The sequence below is a fragment of the Megalobrama amblycephala genome, linkage group LG20 (assembly GCF_018812025.1).
Source record: "Megalobrama amblycephala isolate DHTTF-2021 linkage group LG20, ASM1881202v1, whole genome shotgun sequence".
NCBI classification, from domain to species: Eukaryota; Metazoa; Chordata; class Actinopteri; order Cypriniformes; family Xenocyprididae; genus Megalobrama; species Megalobrama amblycephala.
Window position 1 is genome coordinate 34,640,700 of NC_063063.1, and position 19,185 is coordinate 34,659,884.

The 19,185-nt window shown below is 34.1% G+C and overlaps 2 protein-coding genes across 3 annotated transcripts in view; one reads left to right on the forward strand and one right to left on the reverse strand.

Annotated features, from left to right (window-relative positions):
- Positions 1-409: 409 nt before the first annotated feature.
- Positions 410-10,413, forward strand: plaub (plasminogen activator, urokinase b). Of its 2 annotated transcripts, XM_048171385.1 has the most exons (12): positions 410-738; positions 2,457-2,534; positions 2,632-2,677; positions 2,763-2,864; positions 2,944-3,103; positions 4,921-5,018; positions 5,120-5,161; positions 5,267-5,453; positions 7,341-7,486; positions 7,641-7,781; positions 7,892-8,040; positions 9,782-10,413. In XM_048171385.1, the coding sequence occupies exons 2-12, from the start codon at positions 2,478-2,480 to the stop codon at positions 9,965-9,967; spliced, it is 1,314 nt and encodes a 437-aa protein (XP_048027342.1). In that variant the 5' UTR covers positions 410-738; positions 2,457-2,477; the 3' UTR covers positions 9,968-10,413. The 2 variants fall into 2 exon arrangements, with proteins under 2 accessions (XP_048027342.1, XP_048027341.1); XM_048171384.1 differs by lacking the exon at positions 410-738 and having other exon boundaries at positions 2,116-2,534.
- Positions 10,414-16,722: 6,309 nt separating this feature from the next.
- LOC125255289 (zinc finger MIZ domain-containing protein 1-like) overlaps positions 16,723-19,185 on the reverse strand; it is a 52,248-nt gene continuing 49,785 nt past the window's right edge. Inside the window, exons 21-23 of the mRNA XM_048170370.1 lie at positions 17,923-18,080; positions 17,389-17,622; positions 16,723-17,310 (exon numbers count right to left, since the gene is read on the reverse strand). Of these exons, the coding sequence (XP_048026327.1) occupies positions 17,203-17,310; positions 17,389-17,622; positions 17,923-18,080 (500 nt within the window). The 3' untranslated portion in view covers positions 16,723-17,202. The remainder of the gene's footprint in view (positions 17,311-17,388; positions 17,623-17,922; positions 18,081-19,185) is intronic.

The window sequence follows — 19,185 nt, forward strand, 5'->3', positions numbered from 1 at the left end:
GGTGTCAGTGTCATTGTTTTGGAGAAAATGCCCATCTGCTGACCGGAACGGCGCTTAGTGACCCCGCTCATGCCCCAGACTCGGATTATCCCTTTCAGACTCTGATTACTGCGGGAAAACATCTGTTATTCATATATTGTCATGAGTTTTACTGTAATTTTTGTTAAAATTGAACAGTTTATTGAACCTTTTTGGACAAAATCAATTTTTTTCCAGTATTATATGAGAATAAACAGCTCAATTTATGCAATTTGGGCCCAAAAATATGCAATTTGGTGCAGATGCTGATATTTATATGGCCAAAAAGTGATGAAATTCTTAATGTAAATCAATGAGATCTTTATTACAGTGCAGCAGATACATACATAAAATGCATAAAAATATCATTATCTGCCAATAAAATGTATTTAATGCTACAAAACTCTGTTTTAAAACATATAATGCAATGCAATACAATGATGAACAAATACATTTCCTCAAAAGCCTGTTGATCATATTTGATACTCATGATTTTTCTATTAAATATGTGTGGATAATCAAGTATGTTCCTTTATTATTGTTATTCGTTGATCTAGTTTCAGTTTAACATCATGTGTGTGTTTTTGCCTCACCAGACAGACAATCTTCCCACACAAATACTTCTGTTCCAGCAGCCAATCGGAGCGAACGCGCCTGTATTTAAAGCATCAGACGGACGCAGAGCGACACACTCCAGACCTGCGGTGAGATCTGATACAGGTGAGTTACTGCTGACACCAGAGTTAAGGCATGCTGGGACTTAAACTGCTTTGAGAATAATCCAACTGCACAATATTCATAGTGACAAGATGATCTGTGCTGTGAACACTGCCAATGCATGCTGGTAGATATAACATGATATACTTCATATAAAACTGTTTCCAAATGTTTATATTAGTACATGCTGTTTTAATGAACCGTAAGAGGCAACACAGAACATTTATACTGAAATGTATTTGTCTTATTTTATTATATTTTATTTTATTATTTTATTTGGATGTGTTCAATAGTTTCAGACTATTTGTTCAGGGAAGATTTTTCTTATTTTATTTTATTTTATTTTGATATGTTGGATAATGCTGGATAGTTTCAGATCATTTGTTCTGGGAAGATTATTTTAATTTATTTTTAATTTATTTTATTTTTTATTTTTTTTGTATATGTTGGATTATGTTGAATATTTCAAATAATTTGTTCTGGGAAGATTATTTTACTTATTTTATTTTATTTTATTTTATTTTGATATATTGGATATTTCAGACCATTTGTTCTGGGAAGATTATTTTATTTATTTTATTTTATTTTATATTATTTGGATATGTTGGATAATGCTGGATAGTTTCAGATCATTTGCTCTGGGAAGATTTATTTTATTTTATTTTATTTTATTTTATTTTATTTTTTTTATTTTATTTTATTTTATTTTATTTTATTTTATTTTATTTTATTTTATTTCAATATGTTGGATATTTCAGAACATTTGCTCTGGGAAGATTTTATTTTATTTTATTTTATTTTATTTCAATATGTTGGATATTTCAGACCATTTGTTCTGGGAAGATTATTTATTTTATTTTATTTTATTTTATTTTATTTTATTTTATTTTATTTTATTTTATTTTATTTTATTTTATTTTATTTTATTTTATTTGGATATGTTGAATAATGCTGGATAGTTTCAGATCATTTGCTCTGGGAAGATATTTTATTTTATTTTATTTTATTATTTCAATATGTTGGATATTTCAGAACATTTGCTCTGGGAAGATTATTTATTTTATTTTATTTTATTTTATTATTTCAATATGTTGGATATTTCAGAACATTTGCTCTGGGAAGATTATTTTATTTTATTTTATTATTTTATTATTTTATTTTATTTTTTTATTTTTATTTTTTTTATTTTATTATTTTATTTTATTTTATTTTTTATTTTTATTTTTTTTATTTTTTTTTTTTTTTTTTTTTTTATTATTTTATTTTATTTTATTTTATTTTATTTTATTTTATTTTATTTTATTTTATTTTATTTTATTTTATTTTATTTTATTTTATTTATTTTATTTTATTTGGATCATGCTGGATAGTTTCAGATCATTTGCTCTGAGAAGATTTTGATGAGTTTATATTTGAGATCTCTGACTTTTGATTGCATACGTTTGATATCTCGACAAATCTCCAGTCTGAGACCTTGTTGAGACGCATGTGAGATGTCTGGCTCTTCATCTCAGAACAGCTGAACTCTCTCTGCCGTTATTACACATGTCTCATTTGTGATGTTTGTTTCCCGTGGGTGCAGATCTCTGAGCTTTAATCTTCGCTCCGGGCCTGTTCTGTCTGATCCTGGCCTGTTTCCAGGAAAATTCATGCCATGGATTCTCAGCTGTGAATCAAAATCTTGCTTTACTTTGCTTTTAATCACATGCACTGTGTTTCAGAGTCTGAAGACTGCAGGAGAAATGGCTGGATTCTGCTGTCTGAGTCTGATTCTAGCATTAGCAGCGCTCACAGTGTGTGTAAGTGTGCTTCACAAGTACATACTTCACTCTCTTCCATTTGGAGAATGGTTTTAATGGAGCAGTTTTCTCCTGTTTTCTTTGTTTTGACCTCCAGAGAGCCCAGCGCAGACCCTTTTCCAGTGCTTTACAGGACAAATCAGGTGCTTTTTCATTCAGACATCATGTCACATTAATCACACACAGATCCCTCTGTCTGATCTCTGGGTTGTGTTTGTGTTCCTGCAGGGGATTTGTGTCTGAACGGTGGGAAGTCTGTCCCGTCTCTGTCAGGACTTCACCTGTTCTGTAAATGTCCTGAAGGCTTCAGCGGGTCCAGCTGTGAAACAGGTGTTTATCATCAGGGGTTTGGATTCATGAATACCGATTCTCTCTGTGATGTTCGTCAGATAATGATGTTTTCTGGTAGATGAATCCGTCTCCTGCTTTGACCGGTCCGGTCGGAACTACAGAGGTCCCGTGTCTAAATCAGAGAGTGGACGGGAATGTCTGCAATGGGATTTAAAGAGAGTGCGTGACATCGAAGGATATCCCAAGAATCTTGGGCCGGGCCGACACAAACACTGCAGGCGAGTCGAGCTTATACTGACAGAAAGAGAGAAAACAGACCCTGCAGAGCTTCTGTCCAAACCTGCCATGATCCTCCGTTACTAGGAGTGACCTGACAACCACAAATACGCTGAAAAATACTAAATCAACATGCCTTTGTCCTGAAGCTTTGGATATAAATAGAACAAGAAAACAAGCCAAGAGCATGTCTAGGGCAAAATTCACCCTGAAATTAGAAGAAATAATTGAGATATTATATGTAATGAAATTTAACCAATTTAAAATAAACAAACAAACAAATAAATAAAATAAAATAGTTATTTTTTAAAATAAATTTTAATTTAGTAATTATAATAATAATTTAATTTAATTTTATAAGATTTTTTGCATAAATTAAATTAAGCTTGGACTTTTTTGCATTATTATTATTATTATTATTATTATTATTATTATTATTTCTTTATTTATTTCTTTATTTATTGCATTTTGACATTGCACAATAAAACACAATTACCCCATTAACATTAATTTATATTTTACTGTTTTAAAGTAAAACAATACTTTTGTACAATGAAAAAATATTTTAATTTTATTTAATTTAAGAAACATTTTTAGCAATTAATATTTTTTTGTATTTTGACATTATTAAACACAATTAAACACATGTACCCAATTTACATTCATATATATATATATATATATATATATATATATATATATATATATACATATATATATATATATATATATATACATATATATATATATATATATATATATATATATATATATATATATATATATATATATATATATATATATATATATATATATATATATATATATATTACAGTAAATCAATACTGTTATTGTTTTTAATTTTAAAAAGTTTTGCATAAAGTAAATTAATTAGATTTTTTTTTTGCTAATTAAGATTTGCATTTTGACATTAAACACAATAAAACACATTTACCCCATTAACATTCATTTATATTTTACTGTTTTAAAGTAAACCAATACTTTTATACAATGAAAAAATATTTTAATTTTATTTAATTTAAGAAACATTTTTAGCAATTTTTTTTTTTTTTTTTGTATTTTGACATTATTAAACACAATTAAACACATGTACCCAATTAACATTTATATATATATTACAGTAAATCAATACTGTAATTGTTTTAATTGTATTTCATTTAAGAAAGCATAAAGAAAATTAAGGTTTTTTCACTAATTAAGATTTGCATTTTGACATTATTAACCAGTGAAACACATTTACCCCATTAACAATTTTACTGTTTTAAAGTAAACCAATAGTATTATACAATAAATAATTATTTTTATTTTATTTTGCATAAAAAAAATCAATCTTGATGGATGATTAAGATTTTTGCATTGTGACTTTATTTTCATGATAATTTGCCACATTAACATTTATTTATATTTTGCTGTATTACAGTAAATCAGAGCTTTTATATAATAATTTTTAGTAATATCAGCATGACATAATCAGTTTAAATAATGATAAATATTTTTGCATTACAGTATAGTGAGAATTTAATCACAGTGCAAAGCAATTTATTTTTACTTTTCATTTTGAGTGAAAAGTGACCCACACACGTTCTTGATCAGATTTGTAATACTCCCCCTTATTCTCAAGTCCAGACGTGAAAATCTCCTGCAAAAATACACACCTTCCCACTCCTGCCCGAGCCTGTGACATTCCAGTGTTGTTTGGAATATTCTTGCACGTGTAAATGTGGTTATTGTGTTCATTTCTCTTTATCATGTCACTTACATCCATCATAACTTACTGTACATGTTCTAACACCACCAGAAACCCAGACTACAGCCGCAGACCGTGGTGTTACGTCCAGACGCCGTCTGGGATCATGAGAGAGGACTGTGATATTCCACGCTGTGCAAGAGATCACAGTACTGATTCTGTCCTTTTCACTCTATTAATATAACACCACTCAATATCTGTATTAATGTTGAACACATATTGAATGGTTTTGTCCACCTGATCTCTGCAGGTTCTGATCTGACTACTGACAGTCCGGCAGGTGCACAGTCAGGTGAGAATGAGATCATTTTGTCTGTTGCCAGCTGACCTGAGATGCTGTCTGAAGAAGTGCAGTATCTGTTTGATTGACAGGCGGCTCTGTCTCTCATGTGTCCAGGCTGGCAGTGTGGCCAGAGGGAGGAGCGGAGCATGAAGGTTGTGGGCGGGGCTTTGAGCACGGTGGAGCTCCACCCCTGGATGGCGGCGGTGTTCAGCTGGAGGTCACGGGGAAGAGCGTTCACCTGCGGCGGGAGTCTCATCTCGCCCTGCTGGGTCCTCACGGCCGCGCACTGCTTCCCCGACGGGTCAGTACACAAGCTAACCGAACAGACGAGAGCAAAGTATGAACATGTCAATGCTTTTGTGTTCCCCAAAGAAACTTTGTGGTTTTGCAAATGCAAACAAAGCGAAAGTAAAATTTATGAAAAATATGCATGCATTCGATTGAAAAACGACGTTATAGTCACCCCCCTAAACCTCTCTCCCACCTGGGTCACGGCACCAAATGTAACCAGTCCTACTCGAATCAATGCTTTCACATATGCAGAAATTTTGTTTTTGGTGCATTGCTTTTTATGCATGTGAATGCAAATTATTTTTCAGGGGAATGCAAAAGTTGTGATGTTGGAAAAATATGAGATTGGAGTAAAAATTATATTTCAGTGCTTTTGTGTTCACTCAAAAAAAATTCCCCTTGAGATGATTTGCACTCTACGGAAGAGGATTAGGGCCAAGCAATAACAAAAAAATAGAACCATCTCGAGATTAAAGTTGTTAAATTACGAGAAAAAAACTTGTTAAATTTCGAGAAAAAGGTCGAGATAAAATGTTGAGAATAAACTCGTCAAATTACGAGAAAAAACTCGTTAAATTTAAAGAAAAAAGTTGAGATAAAATGTTGAGAATAAACTCGTTAAATTACGAGAAAAAAGTCGTTAAATTACGAGAACAAATTCGTTAAATTACGAGAACAAATTCGTTAAATTATGAGAAAAAAGTCGTTAAATTACGAGAACAAATTCGTTAAATTACAAGAACAAATTCGTTAAATTATGAGAAAAAAGTCGTTAAATTTCGAGAAAAAAGTCGAGATGAAATGTTGAGAATAAAGTCATTAAATTATGAGAAAAAAGTCGTTAAATTTCGAGAAAAAAGTCGAGATAAAATGTTGAGAGTAGTCATTAAATTATGAGAAAAAAGTTGTTAAATTACAAGAACAAATTCGTTAAATTATGAGAAAAATGTCGTTAAATTTAGAGAAAAAAGTCGTTAAATTACGAGAACAAATTTGTTAAATTATGAGAAAAAAGTCGTTAAATTTCGAGAAAAAAGTCGAGATAAAATGTTGAGAATAAAGTCATTAAATTATGAGAAAAAAGTCGTTAAATTACGAGAACAAATTCGTTAAATTATGAATTTGTTCTCATAATTTAATGACTTTTTTCTCGTAATTTAATGACTTTATTCTCATAATTTAATGACTTTATTCTCATAATTTAATGACTTTATTCTCATAATTTAATGACTTTATTCTCAACATTTTGTCAACTTTTTTTCTCGAAATTTAACGAGTTTTTTCTCGAAATTTAACAACTTTAATCTCTAGATGGTTTTATTTTTTTATTATTGCTTGGCCCTAATCCTTTTCCGTAGCACTCGCCTGCAAAAATGCAAACTTTCTTTGGGGGTAACACAAAAGTATGGAGCACCTAAAGGGATGTGGTGGTGGAAAAAAATATGAGATGAAAAAAAAATTATTTGTCAATGTTTCCGCTTTCTCTAGTTCCCTTAAGAAACTTTGGTTTCCCTCACAAAGAGCTCAAAAGGTTTTGCAAGCGAATGCAAAGTTTCTCAGGAGAATGCAAAAGCATCGGCTTATTATTTTTCCTCCCATTTCATTTTTTTCCTCCACTCCGTACCAAAGGTCTGCTGATGGGAAAATTATATTTGAGAGTGCATTTTCATTTGCGCACAAAACATTTGCTTTCCTCCAGGAAACGCAAAAGCCTTAAAATATAAATTTTCCTGTATCTCATATTTTTACATCACCTTCCCTTTTGCTGCTTTTTAACAGATTTGATTTGAATAAATGGGAAGCAGAAATGAATGGATGGGAAGAAAGAAGGAAGGAAGGATAGATGGATGGATTTGGAAATATACTCTCACATTTGTCTCTTCCTTCATGTTTTCAGCACTCAGACTAAAAAACTCTCAGTAGTCCTGGGAAAGAACGCCATAAATGAGACGGACATTCAGAGAGAGCAGGAGTTCAGCGTCTCTGAGCTCATCATCCATGAACACTTCGACAACACAGACGGCAACTTCAAAAACGACATCGGTAATGCTGATTACTACTATAATAAAGTCTGACAGGTTAAGCTAATAAAGAAGCATTCAGATTTGGTTTGGTCTATTTAGCAAGGCCAAAATAGCTTAGTTAAGTTGCATACATCAGATTTTCATTAACATCTGATTGATCCGTGTGTGTTCAGCGTTGTTGAAGATTCACAGTCCTGACGGTCGCTGTGCAAAAGAGTCCAGTTCAGTGAAGACGGTTTGCATCCCTGGACCGCATCAGACACTCAGTCACGGGACGTCCTGTGAGGTCACTGGATACGGCAAAGAGCAAGAAGGTACAGCAGCTGAGTGTGTGTTGAGAGTGTGTCCGTTCTGTTTGCACTATAATGAAGGGTTCATTCATTGTGTGTGTGTGTGTGTGTGTGTGTGTGTGTGTGTCGAGCAGGGTCGTGGTATTACTCTCAGTATCTCAGAGAAGCAAAGGTCAAAGTGGTGTCACAGGATTTGTGCTCGAGCAAAGCATACTATGGCAACATGATCACAGACAACATGCTGTGTGCCGCGAGTCCTGACTGGAGCACGGACGCGTGTAAGGTGAGACGCAATAATGATCCTTACGGATGATTTGGAATATTTATTATAAAAATGAGGCACTACTTTCTTCACTGATTGTGTACACTACTGTTCAAAAGTTTTAGATCTGTAAGATTTTTTACTGTTTTGAAAGAGTCTCTTCTGCTCTCCAATGCTGCATTTATTTGATCCAAAATACAGTAAAATAGTGAAATATTATTACAATTTAAACAGCTGTTTTCTATGTGAATATATAGTAAAGTGTAATTTATTCCTGTGATCAAAGCTGAATTTATTTGATTAAAAATACAGTAAAAATTACGAAATATTTTTACAATTTAAAACAGTTTTCTATGTGAATATACAGTAAAGTGTAATTTATTTCTGTGATCAAAGCTGAATTTATTTGATTAAAAATACAGTAAAAATTACGAAATATTTTTACAATTTAAAACAGTTGTTTTCTATGTGAATATACAGTAAAGTGTCATTTATTTCTGTGATCAAAGCTGAATTTATTTGATTAAAAATACAGTAAAAATTACGAAATATTTTTACAATTTAAAACAGTTGTTTTCTATGTGAATATACAGTAAAGTGTAATTTATTTCTGTGATCAAAGCTGAATTTATTTGATTAAAAATACAGTAAAAATTACGAAATATTTTTACAATTTAAAACAGTTGTTTTCTATGTGAATATATAGTAAAATATAATTTATTTCTGTGATCAAAGCTGAATTTTCAGCATCATTACTCCAGTCTTCAATGTCACATCATCCTTCAGAAATCATTCTAATATGATTTGCTGCTCAAGAATATTTTTTTTGGGAAATAAATTAAAAAAGTAATACTTTTATTCAGCAAGGATGCATTAAATTGATCAAAAGTGACAGCGAAGGCGTTTATAATGTTACAAAATGTTATAATGTTTCTTTTTCAGATAAATGCCGTTCTTTTGAACTTTCTATTTATCAAAGAATCCTAAAAAAAAAAATGTATCAAGATTTCCACAAAATATGAATCTGTTGAACTGATTTCAACATTGATAATAATCAGAATCATCTTTCTTGAGCAACAAATCAGCATATTAGAATGATTTCTGAAGGATCATGTGACACTGAAGACTGGATTAATGATGCTGAAAATTCAGCTTTGATCACAGAAATAAATTACACTTTACTATATATTCACATAGAAAACAGTTATTTTAAATTGTGAAAATATTTCACAATTTTACTGTATTTTTGATCAAATAAATGCAGCTTTGGAGAGCAGAAGAGACTACTTTCAAAACAGTAAATAATTAAAAATGCATAATTATTCCAAACTTTTAAACGGTTGTGTATCTTAATAAATAAATTTCAGCTAAAAGCACCATAAAGGTATTTTCTTGTCATGAAACAATGAATCATTTTATTCAAGAGATATCAACAAATAATCACAAAGACAAAATGGTAAAGAAATATATTATTTTTGCATTAGCATATCTTAAAATGTATCCAATTTTTGGAATTAAAAACAATTACACAGGAACTCAAAATAGTTTATTTGATTTCTAGTGGGCTACATTTCAGACTGGTGCAAAATCATGCATGCAGAGGGAAAATTCAATTTTTTCATCAAATAAGCACAAGAAACTTCTTTCAAAAACAGATCTAAAACTTAATCAGTAGTGTATATTGGCACAAGTAAGATGATTGCAGATTTTTATCGCTGAGAGCCACGAGCAGCCTCTAAGTTTGATGTGTTTGCTCTCATAGGGTGACTCCGGCGGGCCGCTGGTGTGTCACGTCCATGACCGTGCGTTCCTGTTCGGTGTGGTGAGCTGGGGAGAGGGATGTTCCAGAGAGTTTCGTCCTGGTGTTTATGCCAAAGTGAGCAACTACCATCACTGGATCCTGGAGAAAACCGGCCTGTCGTCACTCACAGCTCACCTGAGAACATGAGCTCAGCTCGTTCACTTCACACTCCAGAGACTGATGTACAGAGCACACTGCAAACCAATGATTTGTGTTCAGTAACTCATAAATCTGTCATTCTAACATTCCATTCTATTGCCAGTATATGACAGCAGATCTAAGAATGTTTATAAACGTTCTATTTTGCGTAGTTCTTCAAATGTACAGTGGCATTTGTACAGTGTTTTCATTTCTGTTGTTGTGTAATTTTATATTATTGTGTAACTATTTATATTTGGCCAAGCCAATTATTAGACAATAAACAAGTACTATTGTATTTGTATTATATTTATATACCATATGGTTAATATGATTGTTTTAAACACTGGATTTTTTGAAGGGGCATGTGAAAGAGAATTGTACTTGCCAGCCAGACAAGCAACCTGATTAAAACTTTAATAACAAATAAATAAATAACTTGGGAATCACCAAAACACAATAATCTCTCTGATTTTATTTTATAAATGACGATCGATAGTGGATAATAACATATAAAAAATAATGGAGAAATCGAAACAAATGTTAACTTACTGCGGTAAAAATTCAAAATGTGATTTTTATATTTATAACATATGATACAGTTAAGCAACATCACATGACCAAGAGTGTCTACTTCCTGATTAACATGTGACACTGATTTCATACAACAGTTCAATAAACATTTTATTGAAAAAAACTTATTTTCATCATTGTCACCATTGTTGAGATTCATATGCTGATTATTCATGTGTGTGTGTGTGTGTGTGTGTGTGTGTGTGTGTCTAAGTAAAACCCTTTGTGCACTAAATGTTTTTTTTTAAATTCTGCATATTTAATAACCACAACACTGAATCTCATGCTGTAGAATCACATAGCTACTATTAATAACACAAAACCTACATAACTAGAGCATCAGCTCAGTGATTTAGACAATGATTACATTATCAGTTAATAACCAACGTCAACTGATCACATTTTCTCTTGCCATAACAAATGTACTTTATAAACACAAAGTTGCAACAACCAGAGAAAATCTAATATTAAAAGTTAAAGGGTCAAGAGTCAAACTAAAGTCACCGCTGATCTCCATCATGGTGATCTCAAATGAAACTGTTATATTCATTACGACAGAAATAAAGTCAACACAAAGCAATAGTCAAAGCAATAGGGATAACCGCACCCTGGAGAGGATTGTGAAACAAAACCCATTCAAAAATGTGGGGGAGATTCACAAAGAGTGGACTGCAGCTGGAGTCAGTGCTTCAAGAACCACTACTCACAGACGTATGCAAGACATTGAGTGCTGTACATGCTCATACTTTTCATGTTCATACTTTTCAGTTGGCCAAGATTTCTAAAAATCCTTTCTTTGTATTGGTCTTAAGTAATATTCTAATTTTCTGAGATACTGAATTTGGGATCTTCCTTAGTTGTCAGTTATAATCATCAAAATTAAAAGAAATAAACATTTGAAATATATCAGTCTGTGTGTAATGAATGAATATAATATACAAGTTTCACTTTTTGAATGGAATTAGTGAAATAAATCAACTTTTTGATGATATTCTAATTATATGACCAGCACCTGTAGGTAATGTGTTATTAATTTTGTTTTATTCATAATAGCGGCCATGTGATTCCACAGTAGGATATCTAGCAGTGCTGTGGTTATCAAATAATATGCAACTTTTTAAAAACATCTACAGCATTACTTTGAATCACACAGACATCAAGAATCAGCATATGAATCTCAACAACGAACAACGGTGACAATCAATGAACAGCTTCATGCTGCAATGCATGCTGGGCACCACCAATCAAAACGCACCCATTGCTCCCAGCATGCATTATGTTCTGAATAAATTATGCAAATTAATTGTAACTAATTTTCTTTGATTCTTACTGTTTGCTTTTATTTTTATGTTTTTGTTGTGACTTTTTAGTGGCCAAATGGGTCCAATAGAAGGGCAGCACATCCTGAGCGGCTCAAAATATCCCTCAGAATGAACTTCCACCTGCACTGAAGTACTGTATAGTCACACTATAGCAATGCTCTCCCACATATTCTGCTGTAGTAACTGCCTTATTTCCTCCATTGGTGTAAGCAGACGAGAAATGTACGCTTTTACACCATCTTACTGATAACATTTCTTTGGTCATTTGTCAGTCCTACAGCCACTTTAGTGAATATACCCTTATCAGAATGTGCTACCACCTTAAAGGTGCCCTAGAATCAAAAAACTGAATTTACCTTGGCATAGTTGAATAACAAGAGTTCAGTACATGGAAATGACATACAGTGAGTCTCAAACTCCATTGTTTCCTCCTTCTTATATAAATCTCACTTGTTTAAAAGACCTCAGAAGAACAGGCGAATCTCAACATAACACCGACTGTTACGTAACAGTCGGGATCATTAATATGTATGACCCCAATATTTGCATATGCCAGCTCAAGTTCAAGGCATTAGACAAGGGCAGCCAGTATTAACTGGATCTGTGCACAGCTGAATCATCACACTAGGTAAGCAAGCAAGAACAATAGCGAAAAATGGCAGATGGAGCGATAATAACTGACATGATTCATGATAACATGATATTTTTAGTGATATTTGTAAATTGTCTTTCTAAATGTTTTGTTAGCAAGTTACCATTGTTTCTTACTGTATTCACGGAGACAAGAGCCGTCACTATTTTCATTTTTAAACACTCACAGTCTGTATAATTCATAAACACAACTTCATTCTTTATAAATCTCTCCAACAGTGTGTAATGTTAGCTTTAGCCACAGAGCACCATCAAACTCATTCAGAATCAAATGCAAACATCCAAATAAATACTATACTCACATGATCCGACACATGCATGCAGTATGCATGACAAACATCTTGTAAAGATCCATTTGAGGGTTATATTAGCTGTAACTTATATTACATCTTGTAAAAACTGGTTCTAGGGCACCTTTAATTAATGTGGTCAAATTAATAATTAAAGTAGCAATTACATTTTAGATGCAATATTGACTGTTTTTGTTCTGTTTCAGCAGTGGATATAATTCAGCGAACATGAACAGAAGCTCAATTGAACATGAATGATGCACAAGAACCTTTTCCAGAAGCTCAATCATGCTGTTTAACCAGTGAGGTTAATTCTCGTGTGTTATGCAGCACGTTTGAGCTTCCGGAAGAGTGTTTGTTCTTGTGCGTCGTTCAGGTTCGGCTGAGCTTCTGCTAATGTGAGAAAATGCCTGAATTCAATCTGTTTTACAATCTCTTAATGAACTTTATGAAGTGTCAAAGTGGCCGTTGCAAAGGCAGTGAATGGAGGGACAGAAAGCTCTCAGATTTGATCAAAAATATCTTTATTTGTGTTCGGAAGATGAACGAAAGTCTTCCAACATGAGAGTGAGTAATTAATGACAGAATTTCTATTTTGTTATATTTTTATTTCTATTTTGGTGCGAACTAACCCTTTCAGAATCTGGGCGGGAGCAGTTCTCGCCTGCCGTTTTATGATTTTTTTGATTTTTTACTTTTAGGTTTCGGACATACTTCTTATTTCACGTACTGTTTTCTCCTACTGTATAGTAGGCAAGTAGGCATATTCGGACGCAACATTAGTATACTCACACCCAAATCTCACGTGAAATAATACACCACCCAGGTGTTTCTCGCCTACTGATTTATGAGGATTCGGACATAATATTTGTTTGCCTGCTGCTTTTTTGCCTACTATAGTATGCGACTAGCTATTGTCATCAGTGCACAATGACATAAAGGTCAAAGGTGACTATAACATCACACCCTGAATGATTGAAAATGTCTTTTAAAAATCTAATTAAGAGATAAATGATAAATACAATGATTCAGTTTTTGTTACAGACTTCCATCATGGCAAAAAAATAATTTGAACTGAGTATTAGTAAATGATTAAACGGCTGAAAGCAGTTCATGAACCTACAGGATCAATCATTCAGATTAAGAACAATAAATGTCGAGTCAATTGGGCACTGAGCTGGAGATTTCAGATGAGTTTATTGAGTTTCGAGGAGGACAGACTGTGATGTTGAAGACTTTTTAGAGACTCGTCTGCTGCTCACTACAATCAGACCAAAGAAATCCCAATGAAAGGCTTTATTTCTAAAGAAAGGAAATCCTGACGCTCAGTGTTTAAATGTAACGATTTCACAGATAAAAACGATTTAGAATCAGATATTAAAATCATCCGTCTCTTTCATAAAAAAGGGAAGACTTGTGTCGCATATTCAAATTCATTAAAAAAATTCATTGCATGTGTATAATTTTTTGCTATGTGATCAGAACAAGCATTAAAATATAAGAAAAACAATAAAAAATAATTTACCGAAACAAAAAATAATAAAATACTCAACATTTTAAACCTGTTAGCTTTTACATAAAGCTGCCCTTTCTACAAATAAACAAACATGTATAGATTTATTTCACATAAGGCTGTTATATTTGCTTGTACATATTAACAATATTTCTCATATTAACATGAAACTCTGTATTACGATAAAATATCCTTAACTGAGCCTCCGACAGCTTTACACACAACTGGTTTTCTTAAATGCAAGTGTATTTGTTTCGTGTGTTGCTGCATGTGGACGTGACACAGGCTGCCTTCAGAATAACATACGACTTCTTGCAGTATGAAATATATATATACTAGGTACGGTATCACACTGAAAACCCAGATGACTTTGGTTTTTGATCAAGTAAATGCAGCCTTGCTGAGCAGAAGAGCCTTCTTAAAGTCTCACCGACCCCAAACCTTTGACTTTTACAGAATATTTTAAAGCCGACCTATAAATTAGTATGCAGTATTGCATTCTGAACGCAGCTCGTGTCTTTCTCTCGCTCTTGCGATGAATATTCATAAACATACAGTGGCAGAAGAAACATGGATGACCAACCAATACAAAAGACCTTACAAATGTATTCACAAATATTTACATGAGCTTCTCAAAAATAATACAACTGCATTATGAACAGTAGTGAACTAGAAGGATAATCACGTGTATGTTTTCTGTTCTCATGTAATTTGAAATTCCTTTATTTCCCTTTAAATTTCCAAACAGAGTGAATCGTTTCAAATAAGAGCTGTGCTTTGAGATGTTTGCGTGGACATTTGAGAATGAAAAACAAAAGCGGAGCTGACTGTGGCGGAAACAGAGGATACACTCTGACAGCGGACGGACGTTTGTCTGGTTCTTCATATCAAAGTCAAAGCGAGTAGAAAAACGCTTGCACATATATTCACGAGTTTTGTTCTCATGTGGTAAAAAAGACTGAATTTAGCTGCAAAGTTAATTTCAGCTTGAACGCTCAGAGGTTGCGCTAACTTTCCATCATTTAATGATAAAAACGCTGACTGATAATGGAAATGCTTTGCAATTTTGACAGATAAAAATAAGGTATAAGGTAAAATACTTTAAAATAAGGTCCTGTTAGTTGACATTAGTTAATGAGCAATGCATTTGTTACAGTATTTATTAATAAAAATGCAACTGTTCTTTGTTTGTTCATGTTTGCTCAGGTCGATTAAATCCTAATGAACAACTTTTGATTTGAACCCTCTGGTGCTGTTCACTTTGAGTTTTTTTATTTCAATGAAATGAATGTACTATATTTTAGTTCAATAATGTTTTTTATTTAATTTTTAGGGATTTTTATGGTAAATTATATTTATTATTATATTTATTAAATTATATTTATGCAGTAAAAAGTGAACTTTTTACGTTTAGAATTTTACGTTTATTGTTATGAAAAATGAACAAAAATACTATTTTCAGTTTTTACATGAAATACATATTTTCCAAAATAAATCTGATACATTTTCAGAACAGAAAAGGCAGGTTCAAAATCTTGTTTCATTTTGCTGATGTGATTTCGATTTTTATCACTTCATAAATCAGAAAATACTGTCAACATCCAGAAAAAAACTCAATTTTCACCATGTTTTAGCAATAATATGCTGTATAAAATCAGACTAATTATTAAGGAATAAAAATTTTTTTTCCTTCTTTTTCAATTGTTTTTATTTTTCAATCCCCAACAAAACATTATATTTATTATTATATTAATTAAATTATATAATGATGAACTTTTTACGTTTAGAATTTTACGTTTATTGTTATGAAAAATGAACAAAAATATTATTTTCAGTTTTTACATGAAATACATATTTTCCTAAATAAATCAAAGCCGTACATATAAACAAGTTGTGTTCCAAATTTAATGTTGATATCTCAATAAATGAGCTTTCAGTAAGATTTGTTTGGGCGCAGTACCAAAAGTCTCCACTAGATTTGCTTCCCATTCGTATCCAATATGCTCATTTTTGACCACGAGAAGTACAAGTGTGACTATTTTTTTCAGGACAATTTAACCTTTTCAAATCCTGTACATTATTTTTTTTTTTTTTTTTTTGTGTGTTCCCATAGCAAGCGCCAAAACCTATGGAAGCTTGTTTCCGCCACTAAAGAAAAAAATAAAAAAGGTAATTGCGACTTTTAATTTTGACTTTTTTCCTCAGAATTGTGAGATTTAAACTTGCGATTGCGAGTTATAAAGTCAGAATTGTGTGGTATAAACTCACAATTCAGACTTTATAACTCAATTCTGACTTTATAACTTGCAATTCTGACTTTATAACTCAATTCTGACTTTATAACTCGCAATTTTGACTTTATATCTCATAATTCTGACTTTATAACTCACAATTCAGACTTTATATCACACAATTCTGACTTTATATCTCGCAATTCTGACTTTATATCATGCAATTCTGACTTTATAACTCAATTTTGACTTTATAACTCACAATTCTGAGAAAAAAATGTCAGAATTGTGAGATATAAACTCGCAATTACCTTTACCAAGTTTTGTATCATTCCAATGAAGTAAAAAATTCTGAAAAAAACCCCAAAATGTAATTTTTTTTCAGTCAAAAATGACAGAAGAGCACCAGAGAGCTCATAATGTATTAGTGAATGTTGAACTTAAACTTAACTAAGATGACTAAATGCTTTAGAATATAGTTAACTAAAGTTAAGAACTGAAACCTTACAGTGAAGCATTAGTGATGAATGATTATTTGTAGCACAACCTCTGCGGACGCGTCTGTTCACGCTGGTTTTGAAATCTGTACAGGAAGAGGAAACGACGGTAAGTGCATTTGTGTTTGTCAAGTATGGAGGAGCTGCTAGTCGAGGGTTTGACAGTCTCAGTTATTCTCAAAGAGCGACAGCAGATCGTCGTTGCTGCTGCTGGGAAGGTCCGGAGGATCCAGGTAGGACAGAAGATCATCTGGATTCATCAGATCTGGCAGCAGCTGCAGGAGGGAAAAAATCTGGATTATTATCAAGGAAAACCAGATGATCAAAAGTGTCCCGAGTCAGTCTGAACTCACATCTAAAGAGGCCTCGCGTGCGTCAGCGCCGCTCTGACCCTCCAGGTTGGCTGGCGAGGGGTTAAAGGTCATCTCTGGGTGCATGTGGCTGCCGGGGACGGAGCTCTGCTGGGTGGGCGGCGGCCTGCAGGGGTGTGGTGGGGCGTTGTGATGTAACGGCTGACTGTTGGGTGGACCATGCATACTGTGCTGCAGGGGATTGTGGGAATGATCCGTGTTGAGTGGGCGATGCACCTGTGAAGAACAGAAAATATACATGAATTGACATTTATATCTCGCATATCAGCATCAACTGATATTAATGTTTTTAATTATCATATTGTCTGATTAAGGGAAAAGTGTTAAGGTTCATTAATTAATGGAATAATATATATCTGTGGCATATGCAGGTACACAATAAAGTATTGATGGTTATTATGTATCTGTCCTTAAACATGATGCTGAACAAAACTAAACTGTGATTGGTCACTTTAGGCCTCTTCCTGACTAAGTGGGCGGTCCTTACGTTGTTAGAATAGTGGTTTCGTGACTCACCGTGTCGCGTAGCGCGTGTGTCAGGCCGCTCTCAGAGGTCAGCAGGTCAGCGGGGGGGTGTGACAGGTGCGGCCCCTGAACGAACTCACTAACTGATGATGCTGCAGGGTTGCCATGGGGATAGTCACCAAACTTACTGTGGCCTTGGAAACTGTTTCCTGGTAAAAAGCAATCACAGAGTGCAACATAAGTATTTACATACATATTGTCACGATCACCTGTGAGAGTGCCCATCAGCCACTAGAGGGCACTCCATCTTGGACTCTTGTTTTCACCCCTTGGACTACAATTCCCATATTCACCCCTGGACTCATTATTACACTCATTGCACTCAGCTGTTTTGTGTTTCATCATTAGTGTCTGTCTATTTAATCTCAGTTGTTTCTGTCCTCAGTTGTGGTTTGTTGTATTTGTTACGTGCACTGTTTTATATCTCTGGCTTGTTGTTTTGTGGACTGATTACCTGGATTTTGACCTCTTGCCTGCCTTGGATTTACGTTTCTGGACTCCCCAATAAATACTTATGCTGCACTTGGATCTTTTACATCTTGTCCTTGTGCACCCGTGACAGAACAAACCACCACACAAAGGATCCAGCAGCATGAGTATTCGGATTAGTTCCCCAGCCTCCATTGGAGAGCGGATGGCTCTGGTTCGGGCAGTATTGGCGCTGCGACAGGAGGGGAGTGAGGTAGGGTGTTTTGCCCAATTTTTCTGGACATTTTCAAGAGGACTGCGGTATAATGATGAGGCGTTAAAAGGGATTTTTAATGGATGCCTCGACAACCCTCTGTCTCAGTGGGAGTTGGAGGGGCTCCGGACCCTGGATTTTTGGGGTTTCGTTTTCTACCTCGAGGATCGGGGTAGGAGAACCTCACCTAATCTACCAGTCAGTGAGTCCGTTCCCGCCTGTGAGTCCACTCCAGAGTCTTCAGAGGAGGTGGGCACTGAGCCTCAGCTTCACTCCGGTAAAGGGAGGAGGAGGAGGAGAAGGAAGAAGGCTTCTTCCATCCTTCAAGGCCTGGAGTCAGCTCCAGCCAGTGAGCCCGCTCCAGCCAGTGAGCCCGCTCCAGCCAGTGAGCCCGCTCCAGCCAGTGAGTCCGCTCCAGCCAGTGAGCCCGCTCCAGCCAGTGAGTCCGCTCCAGCCAGTGAGTCCGCTCCAGCCAGTGAGTCCGCTCCAGCCAGTGAGTCCGCTCCAGCCAGTGAGTCCGCTCCAGCCAGTGAGTCCGCTCCAGAGTCCGCTCCAGCCAGTGAGTCCGCTCC